Genomic DNA, 13392 nt, shown 5'->3' with positions numbered 1-13392 from the left:
TATATCCGGATAGAAATTCACTTTAAGAATTTTTGCTCACCTGCGCTGGTCATCCCCTTGGTCAGCCGCTGGGATTGCCAAACACTCGTCCATGTGACCGTGGAAAAGCCTGAGCACGTACCCACCGGTCAGAAAACCTGCAGAAGAAGAGTCACGCAGCTGAAGGAGAGCAAGTAAGTTTTTAGATTAAAAAAATAAATAGAGGTAAGTGGACCTTCAGCGAGTTCGCAACCCGACATCACAGGTGTCATCGTCCACAAGGTTTGCATGAAGGAAGCATCGACCATCAAGTCACCGCTGGCATAGGACAGATGCTGCAAAGAAGTGTCAGTTAGGAATCGGCAACTGTCAACAAAGTAAAAGAGCAAGTAGATGTAATTTGCATTTACCAGATAGCGCTCTGAAGAAACACTGACAAGAATGAGGTCATCTCCCACTCGGACCTTCTCGCCTTCTGATCTTTGCTTGGAGGCCGGATGGATGGTCCACCAGCAGGCCTCTCCTGTCACATCACAATAAATAGATAGGTTGCTTCAAGACCTAAAATGAAGACTACACCCACCTGTGGAGTCCTCCTGCAAGCCCACATCAAACGCCAGCTTGTCTGTGAGAGAGCGGGAGGTCGTCAAGCAGCTCAAGTACTTTGAAAAAAGAAGAAGACGTGAATTAAAAATGGAGACTGACAGACAGAAAGCGAGAAAAGGCAACATGCTAATTTTGAAGCATTAGTCGAGATGTGCTCACCATGTTGGAGTGAGTGTGCTTCAAGAGGATGGCATGTCCGTACAGCAGAGTTCGATGACCTCCACCTTGTGACGACTTGGGGAAAAAAATTGCAACCTCTTTAACCCAAGCAGAGAGGATGAGAGGAAAATTCTAACTAGACTTACCCATTTATCCAAATCAACAGCCTATGGGTGGGGAAATACAAAAATGAAATGAAAAAGTTAGATCCTGTGAGTCAGCAATTCTTATTAAGACCATGGAAAAGAATGGAGACCTCATCCACAGAGGTGTTGGACAGCATCTCCTGCAGCGCTCGCACAGATAACGACTGCTCCAGTATGAAGCAGCAGATGGCCAAATCGGGTGGTACATTCTGAAACGCAACAAACCATCTCTTTAACTATACAAACAAAGAAATACTTTTGGGTAAAAAGTCAGCTGCACACAACCTGAGCGTTGGACGTAGTCTCCAGGAAACACAGACGATTTCCAAATCCTTCGCATGAAAGGCAGAGCTTGATCTGCTCTTTCAGGATGGAGGCTGTGCTTTGCAGAACCACATGATCATCCTACAAAGATGAAATAAATTACTTTTGGGCTGGGTGTCAGACAAGACCGTTTTGAAGATATTCTTCCGGTCTGATCATTTCATTTTAGCTTCGGTTAAAACACATGACAGTCTTTATTGTTACAGCATTGGCCTCAGATCACTGGCTCCATGAACTTGGTCGCTCCCCCTCTCATATAAGCCCTCTATTTCAAGCCGCTGCACCTGCTGTTCACGCGTCTGCTTTTGGAAAGCACCAGATATTTCAGATTTGACTGGAAAGAGTGTCCCACATTACCCCGCTCCAAATAATCCAATTAGTTTAGCTTGCTCACATGATGGAATTTGCACTCTGAATTTCTTTAGCTAGGATGCACGCCAGGGACAAGTGCTGCAAATATCATTTTGGTAACAAGATTCGCACAGACAGGTCTAGTGTTTACTTGGTTAAATCATTATGTAATATATTTCATTTGGTTTTGTATTGAAGGCGGACTTGAAGTAAAGAGCGAAGGTAGATTTTCCATTCCTGCATCTGTGGTCTCTTCTAAACGTTTCTTTTTTTTTTTTTTTTTTTTTACTTAAATTTACTTAAATCCTTCCTTGTTGCCGGGTTTAGATCAGGGGACGCTGTTGATATTTGTCAACAGTGGAAACTCTTTGAGACTCTTTATGTGATTAAGGGCTAGCTGCTATACAAATAAACTTGATTTGACTTTATCTGAAAAAATGTGGTCTTGGTGCATCCCAACTGATTATCAAGGAGTGCAATCTTCCTGGCAACAAGAGTCAGAGTAAATTTCTCCCTTTAAGATTAATCAGATAAGTTTAGAAAAACATGCTAATTATTAGATTTACAATAACTATCAATGAAACTAACAGGTCTACAGTGCTGGCACAACAGTCTACAAACAGTTCTGTCGCGCTGACATAGTAAATAACAGATGGACGTGTCAAGTTTCTATGACGTATCTCAAAATTAATGTGTGTAAAAATATGCCGCTGAAGGATGCCAGATAGTCTGACCTCCAGACAGAAAGACGGCTGTTAATGCATTTATGCATAATACGACACCACAGGACTGAAAATCAGCTGTAAAACATAGAGTAAGTATTATACGCAACATTTTACAATAAGCGTGTAATAGTGAACATGGCTCTAATAACCTCAGCAGCCCAATTCCCACAAGGACTGAAGTAAGCAGGTGCTGACTTTGAAGCTGCTAATCCTCACACAGTATATATAGACCCCGGGCAGCAACTGACGCAAACTTTATGAAGCATTGTTAGAATACTTCACCTCAGTCATGCATAACAATAGCAACTGGAACGTTATTCCAATTTAATCTTTGAATAAAATAGTCGGCACGTTTTGACATGATAGACTACTGTGTAAAAAATATACCTATGTATAACTGGGTATAATGTAAGTCTAGTTAATTTATTCCATAAGAAATTATGGGTGTGATTCAAATAATTGTTTCTATAAAATCAATGGTGGGAAACCTAAGGGCTGTGGGCTATACAAGGCCCACATAAAAACATCAGATGAACTGAAAAAACAAGCCTCAGCCTATTATTTTACACACTTTGTTTGTGTGATAATGGTTTCTTCTCAGTCTTAAACCAGTGCAATATCACATATCCAAATGGATATAAATAGATAACAAGGCTTGTAAACAAAGCCAACTGTTGTTGCCAATCTGAGTCTTGTGTAGGCTCTCAATACCACCCAACAAATCTATAATCTATAAATGGCTGTCAGAGAGACTAAGTTTTGTTTTAAAAGTCTTTAACAAAGAAAAAGCAAACAGCATCGCTTACTGTCCGCAAGAACTGAATCTCTTCCTCTCCATCTGCACCTTCGGCCATTCTGCTGAGGCATTAAGAGCACCACCCTGACAGAGAATCAGGCTTCACGGTTCTCCTGGTGACTTCCTGGGGAAATGTTCCTGAAAGGTTTCTGAAGGGTGATGGGGGTCCTGGACCCCCCCCCCCCCCCTCTCTCTCTCTCTCTCTCTTGGACAGTTATATGACAGCCGAGGGATTGACTGCTCATTCATTATTGCATCATGGAGAGGAGGAGCAACTGAACAAGGCAGCACTTCAAAAGTTGGTTCCTCCATTTTAAGTTGATTTTCCCATTATTCTCACAGTACTATAATTAGGTGTAGGTGTTTGAAGGACAGGGTTTTTTAAATAAACTTACTAAAATGAACTATTGAAAGTTTATATTTGAACAGCTTGAAGAATCGGGTATGAACATGATGTAACTTTATCCATCCGTTTGTCCAGGAATTAGTTGCGTGCAATTTGTTACAAAAAAAGTCATACCTAGTGTAGTTCGTCTCTTCGCCGCTAGAGGGACACAGTGAGCCGAGCGTGCCATTCGACGACGTCATTTCTGTACCAGAAGAAGACCGTCCCCGTCTGCGATATCAAAACATAGGGTGAGCTAAGGTAAGAAACAACCTTCGATGTATTTGAAAAGTGTTGGATCGCTTCTGTCGAAACAAAAAAATATCGCAGTATGCAGTGCAGCTTAGGTATTTGCGTTGCAAGGCTCGCTTGAATAAATTCCGTCTACGCTACTTACGATAAGCTGCTGTCATGCTACAACACACCTCCTTGTTTAGTATCACAGAAAGCAAGTCGTCTGTTAGAGTGCATTTAAAAAAGCTAACCGTGCAATAATGACATAAATAGTATTCACACGTATCATATGAAATGATGTTGTGGTATTTCAGTCCCAGTGAGGGGGCAGCGGAGGAGCAGGATGGATGTCCTGACTCACATACTTACAGACCCCCTCGAGCCCAAAGAGGAAGAGGGTGGACAGATCACTGAGGAGTGCATGCTAGGAGACTGCAGGGTCAGCCTGCCCGAGGAACTACTTGAAGATGTAAGTGATGTGCAGCTGAACGCTGCTGCTTTGACTGTGTGGATTATTGATCACTTTGGTCACTGTTTTGTCATCAGCCCGAAATCTTCTTCTCTGTGATGAGTGAAAGCACATGGACTGAAGTGCTCTCCGATTCCCAGCGGCAACACCTCTGTCAGTTTTTGCCACAATTCCCCGATAATAACAAAGCAGAGCAGGGCAACGTCGTCGATGACCTGTTCAACAACAGAAATTTTCATTTTGGAAATCCTCTTCATCTTGCACAAAAATTATTCAGAGGTAATTTACACACTTGCAGATTAATCTACGTTACATTTCTCAGCGATGTGGTGTTTATGATCCAAACACAGATGGTTACTTCAACCCTGAAGTTGTCAAGTACAGGCAGTTGTGTGCCAAGTCTCAGCAAAGACGACAGTTGTACTCACTTCAGCAATATTACCACAGGCTGCTGAAACAAATCCTCGTCTCCCGAAAGGTGTGTTCAGCAAAATATCGAAAGTACAACAGTACCGAGAAGTCTCAATATTTTTTCTTGTTTCAGGAGTTATTAGATTTTGCCGTTCACAATGGTCTGGACTTTCCACCTAAGAGAAAGGTACAGACGAGGAGTCACGCAGAAATACGAGAACAAAAGGTTAGAAGAAGACTGAGACGCATTTTAAAGGAGGTGAAAACTGAATGTGGAGACAGTAATGCTTCATCTGATGATGACGGTTAGTATTTTTCTTCATTTCTCACATTTTTTTTCATGTTTATTGCAAAAGATAAGGTGGCTTAGGTTAGTAAATTCATTTACCTGCATCGGTGCTTCATTGCACATGTAAATAGATCTAACGTTGTGGACACCAGCACCACAGTCACCGTCCTCGCCGTCACCCACCGTCTCCCTCAGAGTTGTGCCCAGCCTCTCTACCCAAGATATGAAGACCACTGGTGAGTAGTAACTTTGTAAATGATCCCCATGTTTATCATCATCGGCATCGAAGTGTGATCTCCTTTAGAAAAAACCCAACTTGGAGAGCAGGACTTGAAAGCCATGTTACAAAACCATCGGGAGAAGAGGAAGCGACAACCAGTAAATAATGTTTACATAGGATTTAAATTGATGTGGTTTTAATTTGTACAGTGTATCACAGAAAACTCTTGTTGTCAGGATCATCCAGACTTGATGACCTCTGACATCCACCTCAGTGACATACTCTCCAGGGCAAATATTGGTCGCAAATCAACCTTACGTAAGTGAATCCGCTCCACCAAACTGTCTCTTCTGTTACCAATACCGTCTTTATTTCTCTTCCAGCGCTTTTTGAGCTGTCTCTGCCGAAGAAAAAAATCAAAGAAGAGAGAAAGAAGAAGAAAATGAGAACGGTCAAAGTGGAATCGGAGGATCCCTGTGATGCTCTTACTTCAGACGTCCCAGCTGCCCCTCTGGCGAACATCATTAACTCCATGCCAGACACGCCGTTGACCCCGCTGGCCAACATTAAGGAGGAGTACGTTTGGCGCAGAGTTAAGAAAAAGCGTCAAGACACATCTTTGTAACATCTTAGCGTCATCTTCACCCTTGCAGAATCCTGGAGGAGCCTCCGTGCAGCCCGGTGGTCGTGGAAGAACTAGCCGTCAGCTTCTTCAGCCTGTTGGAGAGCATCTTGAGGACGGAGCACCTGGCCAGCACTTCAGTGGTAGATTCACAACCTATGAGTTGAAAGGCCAAGCTTGGATTGTAACGGGTTCTTGCCGATGTGCTCCAGCTGGAGGAGAAAGTCCAAATGTGGCAGATGTCTCCTGCGAGCTCACTCAACGCCTGGTTTTCATCTGCTTCCTGCTGGTCTGATTTGGTCCTCCACGCCTTGCAGTTTCTCGCTGGAGAGAGTAAAGGTAAGGCATGGAAAGACTTTTGAGCATTAACTCGATACAATATTTTTTTTTTCTACTAGCGATTTTAATTTGGGGATATTGAATACTTTTGTTTTGTGTCGTCTTACAGAAGGTGTCATGGCGCTCCCCAGCGGCTTCCTGCCATTTGTGGAATCCGTCGATGAAACACAGCAGTGGAAGTGGATCGGTTAGCGATGGAGCCGTGATTGATTAATTGATTTCTTGTTCGTCTTTGTTAAGATGGAATGTCTCTTTGCTTCATTTTAGGCCCCATTCAGGATGCAGAAAAGGACTTAATTGCACTTTGTCAACTGTGGTTGGACTCTAAAGATTTTGTGGTTAAGGTATTAGAAAAATACAGACAAATATCCATAAAAATGCATATGATTTGTTTCTAATTGACTTTGTCATCCACAGACTGAAAGTGAAGAGCTATCGGAGTTAACACCCCCCATGCCACGAGTGTAAGATTCAATCTATGCAAATTGAATTAAAATAAATATTTGTGATTTTTTTTTAGCTGCTTAAATATCATTAACAGTTCGACTGATTACGTGGTGAGACCCAGCACGGGAGATGAGAGACAACTCTTCCAAATTCAGGTTTCTTCTCTCAATTGTTTTGCTGTTCTTTTTCTTCTTTTTGTGTACATGCTAATCATGTTTTTTTTTTTTATGTTGATTAGGAACAGCAGAGATACAGCCAACCCCACAAAGCTTTCACGTTCCGCATGCATGGTTTTGAATCGGTTGTGGGGCCCGTCAAGGGAGTGTTTGATAAGGAAATGTCTCTCAATAAAGCTCGGGAGCATACGCTGTTGCGCTCCAATCGCCCGCCTTATGTCACCATCCTCTCTCTGGGTTAGAGCGTCGCCCCGTTGTTGTGTGTGTGTGAAAGCAAACAGAAGCTTTGAACTCGCATTTCTTCCAAATAGTTCGTGACGCAGCAGCCAGGCTTCCTAATGGAGAGGGAACTCGGGCAGAAATCTGCGAACTTCTCAAGGACTCGCAGTTTCTTGCCCCTGACGTCACAAGTGCACAGGTAGAGGCACTTTTTTCTCTGAAACTACTTTTAGGTTTGATTAGCTCTCCGTTATTAAACCGTTCTCGTGCCATCTAGGTGAACACAGTTGTCAGCGGTGCTCTGGATAGATTGCACTATGAGAAGGACCCCTGTGTGAAGTACGACATTGGTCGCAAACTGTGGATTTACCTGCACCGCAACCGCAGTCAAGAAGAGTTTGGTGAGCAACAATGAGGAGGTGGCAGCAGCTTACAACAATCTAGCAGGGCAAGATGTATTTATCATTTTAGCTTACAGATAACACAAATCAAAACTTTACCATCTCCAGGATTTAGAACATTGCATTAACAAAATAATGATCAATCCATAAATAAGAAATGGGCTATTAAATGGTTTCTTCCCGCCCATCCAGAGAGGATCCACCAGGCTCAAGCGGCTGCCGCAAAAGCAAGAAAAGCACTGCAGCAGAAGCCAAAACCTGCGTCCAAGCCTGTGAGACAACCAGCCTGTTTATTCTGACTTTACATTTTTATGATGCTATTGTACTAGTACACTGTTAGTTCTCGATTTTGAGTGGGAAACGTTCTATTTGATATCCTTAGAAATCAGGCAGTAAAGAAGCAGGAGGTAAAACAACGGGATCTTTGGAAGCAGGACAGGATATAGGTCCCATGTCGCCGCCAGGGTCTACTCCAACCCAAAACACTCCTGGCACCCCAAAGTCACCCTTGCCCTGCACGGTCACGACACCAACTAAGACCACAGTCTCGGATGCAATCAAATCCAACCCAGGGTGCGTTCGTTTTTCTCGCTGTTGTATCAGAACTACCCTTTGCGTGAACTCGCATGTGTTTCTTGCAGCGTTCTTCTGGTGTCTCCCCCTTCCTTGCCTCAGCTGGGCTCAATCTTACCCGCCAGTCAGGCCAGCCCAGTCACATCTCAGTCTCTTCCTTCCCAACACGCGGCCCGAATAGTGAGCCACCTGCAGGCAGGCTCACTCCCTCAGGTTCGGGTCGTCTCCACTCAGCCCGGACTGGGTTCTCTGTCAGGAAGTCAGCAAGCCGCTTTGGTTCATCAGAACCCTCATCAGATCAGGATGCCAGTGTCTGTGGCAACCAAGGGCATCTCACAGGTAAAAGACTAAATGACGAAGTGAAGATAAGAGGTCTTGTGTTCTAACTACCTTCATGTATTGTCAAAAACAGGCAGTTGTGTCTGTGCCTTTGAGGAGCCAGTCTGCTAGTCCTGTTCAGGTGCCCAACACTTTGACGGTTTCCACGGCAACGGTGGCCAAAACGCTGACCGTGTCACCTGGCACCCCAGCCAACATCCCCGCATCGTCGTCGACTGTGCTGCAAGGAGTCGCAAGCCAAACCATCAAACAAGTAAATCAGATAATAATCATGGATTAATTAATTTGAGAAATAATTAAATACATATTAATGAAATGAAAAAAAATGCTAAATCAGTGCAAGGAATATTACAGGGTTCTATTGTAAATACTCCGGACCGGATTACAACAAACGAAAAAAGTGGGCTATATGTGACCTGCAGGTCGAACTTTGACCTCGTTTGTATTTTTTTATTTCAAAGGTGTCCATCACAGGCCAGTTAGGTGCGAAAGCCTCAGGAGCAGCCGGAATTCCACTTACCGCCACAAACATCCGCATCCAGGGTAAAGATGTCTTGCGCCTTCCGCCCTCCTCCATCACCACGGACGCCAAAGGCCAGACTGTACTGCGGATCACGCCGGACATGATGGCCACGCTCACCAAATCACCCGTGGCGACAGTCAAACTCACTCCCGACTTCCTGGGCACGACCGCCGGCGGCTGTAGCAAGAGCATATCGGCCACGCTCCACGTCACGCCCCCGCATACGTCTGTATCCGCCTCTGCGTCCTGCACAGGGGAAGTATCTGCCGCCAAAACGGCGCCTATCTCTTCCACCCTGCTGAAAGCCGCGGGCGACACAGCCATACGCCTGATGCCCACTTTAGGCGTTACCGTGGCCGACCAGAAATCTCGCACCTTCTCCACCGTCAGCTCTCCGGACAAGAGCGGCACCACCATCCGGATCATGCCGGGCCTCGGGGTGATCCCGCAGAAACAAGTTCAGACCATCACCATGACAACCGCCGGCTGCAGCAAGCCCCTGACGGTATCCGCCGGCGGTAATGTCATGGCTGGCGCCAAGAGCATCACGGTGGCCTCGGGAGCCTCGACTTCTCTGAAGCTGGGTGCAAACACAGCAACCATGCGCCAGGTGCCTGCTCCTGTTGTCAACACACAGACGGTAAGAGAGTTAAGACATCATGTTATCAGACAGGTTCTGTTAGTATTTAATACTTCAACTTATCGACTTGACTACTTCAACTTTTATCGGTTCCTTCCGTTTTTGGTGTAACAAAAGCACCTTTCTCTACTGACGTTTGCATTCACAGTGCAACACTTGGATGAATGTTTATGTTGATCTTTATCTATTACCGTTGCCTAAACACACAATGACAATGGCATTCTTCTCATTTGGTCATAGGGCAAGTTACCTGCCCGTATCACAGTTCCTTTATCAGTCCTCAACCAACCACTGAAAAGTAAAAGTGTGGTGACGACACCAATTGTGAAGGGGAGTCTCAACACTAAGTAAGTCTCAAGATATGCACTGGATTCAAGATTAACCTGATGGACTTGTGTGATGTTGGTTGTCTCCTTCCTCCTGTCGCTGTGCAGTATCAGCAGCTTGGGTAGGAACATCATCCTGACCACCATGCCTGCAGGCACCAAGCTGATTGCTGGGAACAAACCGGTCAGCTTCGTCACAGCGCAACAGTTCCAGCAGCTCCAGCAGCAAGGACAGGCCACACAGGTTTGCGAGGAAGCAGATGCACACCGCTTCTCTTTTTTACATTTGCCAGCAATAACAGCCTCGAGTCATGCTGTACATCAGTAACGGGTTGCTGTTAATGCTCACCTTTTATTTGTGTAGGTGCGAATCCAGACAGTCCAGGCACAGCAGCTCCAGCAGCACATGGCGGCAGCTTCCGCCAAATCCGTCTCCACGGTCGTTGTCACCACTGCGCCTTCACCGAAATGTCCACCCGATCTCCCGCCTGCGCCTCCTCAGTGATCTGTACTTGCCATCTTGCGTCCTGTTTTTTTTTTGTGTGTTTTTGTAATATTGGCTATCAGTGTGTAATCTTTTCTGTGTAACTGGCAAGCACGTTCATTGTTCTCCGTTGGACAATGTTATTTTTCTTTTTAAATAACCTTAACTACATTTCATCCATTTCATTCCCTTTAATGATAAATCTGAGATGTTAAATTACAAGTACTTACAAAATTGATTAAATCTCATAACTTTCCATTGTTTGCATTTATTGTAATGATTGACAAGAAAAAGAATTTAAACATCAACTTTTAAATTTCAGGAGTGGTATTCAGTCTATTCACATCTTAAAATGTAAGGCAGCCTTGTGGTTTGAATAGTTCGGAAGTTTGACATTCCTGCATGATCTCCAAATACGTGCGTTAGTTTTCAGTAGGTTCCTCACATATTCTAAAAACAGGCTTTGGGGGGTTCAGCCAAGACTCAATTGTCCACAGGAGTGTGATTGATGAATGAAAATAATAGAATAACAGATTTGAAAGAAGAAGAAAAGTAAGACTAGACAGACTCGTCCAGTTCAAATACTAATTTTCAACAAAACAAGTAGGAATATTGTCAAGCCGTTACTCCTCTTCTGACTCTTCGAGCAAAGCTTTGTCGGAGTTTGCAGAGGACAGTTTATTTCGCATCACCATCTCGATGTCTCGGGCTCTTCGGGAGAATCTCTTTATGGTGCTTTTGGGGATAAACAAAAAAAAGGGCGGTTTAAAAGACCTTTTTGTAGCGTTGATAAAATAGTTATTGCAAAGACTTTATAGAGTGCAATTTGATTACGGTCTAGTTTTTAATACAAAAAAATAACATTTTAGTTCTTACAACTACAATAAAAAATTATTGAATTGTGTCGCTAGTAAAAAGACATAATACTCACATCCAAACGGCAGCCGAGGTGCTGGAGACGACAAACAAAGCCACCGCCAAATGCCAGCAGAAGCACATAGTGACAAACATGATGTTGCTGTGCAAAGTCAAATCCCACTGCGGCCCGCTCAGTGGGTAAAGAACAAAACCGATCTAGAATGAGATTCAAACGCTGCTGTAAACACCAAGCACTTTAGGAAAGGTGTTATTGAACGACAGTTGAGCCCCCAAAAAAAAAAAAAAACACCAATTTTGGTGCAGTTCTTGTATTCCATCTCAACACTTGTCAGTACTACCTGGTAGAACCACGAGCCTTGCAGTATGAAGAAGCACGCTTTCAGCATCTCCAAAATAATGTTGTCTCTCAAGAACACTTCCATCATGATGCTGGCCGACCCACTGAACACAGCCACCAGGAGCAGGGAGTGGATGTGGGCGTCCAGAGGGGGGCGACTGTGCACGTGGTAGTAGAATAGAAATCCTGGGTCACAAAAAACAAAAAATTGTAACTTCCAAAGTGCATTAATCAAAAGCTTTGTGTTGAACTAAAACTTCTTCTTACCTTCCACAAAAAGAGCTAAGGAGAGGGTAAGGCGGTCCACGCCAAGCGGCACCAGTTTGCACAAGGTGCTCAGCACCAAAGCTATTCCCGAGATGCCGAAAAAGAGGTACATGGTGCTGTGCTGCCAGTTCATCAGCTTGACCCACGAATGGTTGTCCGTGTCATAGAGGCGTGCATGCGGCCCGTCCACAACAAACTGTTCCACCATGATGCCTGAGACGGGACCACAAAGATTAGAGCAAATTTGGAGTGGTTCAAAAATGTGTCAAGATGGAAGACTGACCGACAAATGAGGCAAAGATTTGAAGCCCTCCCTCGATGTAGTCCATTCGTTTAAAGAAAGGAGGCAAAACAACTCTGCCTTTGGGCTGGTTTTTCCTCCAGTAGTGCTGGAGTGTGTGTTTAACTGTCAACCATAATCCAAAGAGCAAGAAGAAGGAGCCAGGTATGGCATGCCCCCCAAAGTTGGCCATGGTGAGGCCTGAAAAGAAAAAGAAACACGAAACAATCAATTTGGGAGCCACTTTAAGATTTCTATTTTGTTTAAAGCAGGGGGGTCAAACTATTTTTTTTTCGCGGGCTGCATTGTAGTCATAGCTTCTTTCGGAGGGCCGTTATGACTGTCAACCCAAATAAATGTACGAGCACCTCATATTATATACATTAAAAGCTACAAAACAAACTGACAAATAACTCGTTTTCAAATCAGACGAGTAAAGACTGGTCAGATATTTAAAAAAAAAAAAGATATTAAAAGTGAAGACAATTTGCAATTCTAGTAATGACACACGAATTTGATGCACAAGCCTTGAGTTTGACACCTGTGGTTTAACGTGAAACCTGATAATCTGTCATTTCAATGATATTCTGATGCTTTGTCAAGTTGTCATAACTCCTGAAAATAAACAATATATATTGTATATAATATATTTTAATCACGTCAATACATTTAGCATATATGAACCCAAGATTGACAACAGGTGTTTGCACATTATCTAGAAAGAAATATAAGAAATATCCATCAGCATACAACTTGTTTCACAAATTGGCAAGTTTTTTTTTCTCGCCATCAACCATTTAATCGGAAAATAAATCAGATTCACCTCAGCAGGTCCAGGATATCCCGTTTGAGAAGTCAACCAGTTCCGCTATATAAACTTTCCAATTGCTTCCGCAAACGAATCCGGTTGAACACTATAATTTACTATTTTGTAAATCTGTAGTAAATTTAAATAATTACATGCGATAACGATTCATCAGGAGCTCGATTTCCTCTGGCAGTGTTTGTGGACAGCACGACAGTTTCGAACGGGTCAAACGAGTTTTCCAGGTTGAATGTGCCAACTGTCCCAAATGTGAATTACAAAAAGAACTGTCGAGCAAAAAGGTCGTTACAATACCTCAACTTTCACCACCAATTCCCGAGGAAAAGACAGGAGATTGCTTGTAAGAGTACGATCGTTGTCACCTGTCACGCTGTGGAAAAAAGCCAGTGCGTGTTTGCATCTCACGGCCCCACCCAACTTCCCCTTACACCCCTTCCTCCTACGAGAACATTTCTTCGTGAGAGTCACATACAAGGGTGTGAGATAACTTTGTAAAAGATAATCATCTAATCTTTGCCTCTCCAATTCGAATAAAATAAACATTTTGAAGGAGAATGAACATAAATTCAGTGGGTGACATAAGACTAAAAACTGCATATCACTTTGCTAATGTATAACCA

General features: G+C 43.7%; 3 protein-coding genes across 14 annotated transcripts in view; 1 reads left to right on the top strand and 2 right to left on the bottom strand.

The window, feature by feature from the left end:
• The window catches only part of LOC119133384 (ryanodine receptor 1-like), a 33380-nt gene extending 30101 nt beyond the window's left edge, over positions 1–3279 (bottom strand). For 7 of the 10 annotated variants that reach the window (XM_037269125.1, XM_037269123.1, XM_037269124.1 and 4 more), the window contains exons 1-9: positions 3097–3278; positions 1176–1295; positions 1001–1099; positions 891–911; positions 745–819; positions 563–641; positions 390–502; positions 215–314; positions 41–137 (exon numbers count right to left, since the gene is read on the bottom strand). In XM_037269125.1, the coding sequence (XP_037125020.1) occupies positions 41–137; positions 215–314; positions 390–502; positions 563–641; positions 745–819; positions 891–911; positions 1001–1099; positions 1176–1295; positions 3097–3144 (752 nt within the window). In that variant the 5' untranslated portion in view covers positions 3145–3278. Of the gene's footprint in view, positions 1–40; positions 138–214; positions 315–389; positions 503–562; positions 642–744; positions 820–890; positions 912–1000; positions 1100–1175; positions 1296–3096 lie in introns of all 10 variants that reach the window. The other 3 variants (XM_037269120.1, XM_037269121.1, XM_037269126.1) reach the window with 1 other exon arrangement.
• Positions 3280–3617: 338 nt separating this feature from the next.
• Positions 3618–10439, top strand: nfrkb (nuclear factor related to kappaB binding protein). The gene is made up of 26 exons (XM_037269131.1): positions 3618–3732; positions 4020–4174; positions 4252–4453; positions 4525–4652; positions 4719–4890; positions 5006–5110; positions 5179–5252; positions 5331–5412; positions 5478–5670; positions 5748–5859; positions 5929–6055; positions 6165–6242; positions 6323–6399; positions 6473–6519; positions 6597–6657; positions 6741–6915; positions 6990–7096; positions 7175–7298; positions 7491–7570; positions 7681–7871; positions 7940–8210; positions 8284–8463; positions 8672–9373; positions 9614–9720; positions 9808–9943; positions 10064–10439. Exons 2-26 carry the CDS (start codon positions 4049–4051, stop codon positions 10202–10204), a joined length of 3798 nt encoding a protein of 1265 aa, XP_037125026.1. The 5' UTR covers positions 3618–3732; positions 4020–4048; the 3' UTR covers positions 10205–10439.
• Positions 10360–13215, bottom strand: tmem45b (transmembrane protein 45B). Of its 3 annotated transcripts, none has more exons than XM_037269135.1 (6): positions 13067–13215; positions 11950–12147; positions 11667–11879; positions 11401–11585; positions 11115–11257; positions 10360–10918 (listed from the first exon to the last, which is right to left on the bottom strand). In XM_037269135.1, exons 2-6 carry the CDS (start codon positions 12137–12139, stop codon positions 10807–10809), a joined length of 843 nt encoding a protein of 280 aa, XP_037125030.1. In that variant the 5' UTR covers positions 12140–12147; positions 13067–13215; the 3' UTR covers positions 10360–10806. The 3 variants fall into 3 exon arrangements, with proteins under 3 accessions (XP_037125030.1, XP_037125032.1, XP_037125031.1); XM_037269137.1 differs by having other exon boundaries at positions 12907–13192; XM_037269136.1 differs by lacking the exon at positions 13067–13215 and adding an exon at positions 12770–12987.
• Positions 13216–13392: the final 177 nt, after the last annotated feature.

This window comes from Syngnathus acus, chromosome 14 (genome assembly GCF_901709675.1).
Source record: "Syngnathus acus chromosome 14, fSynAcu1.2, whole genome shotgun sequence".
NCBI lineage: Eukaryota > Metazoa > Chordata > Actinopteri > Syngnathiformes > Syngnathidae > Syngnathus > Syngnathus acus.
Note: the sequence above shows the minus strand (reverse complement) of the source record. Positions and strands in the feature narration are given on the sequence as shown.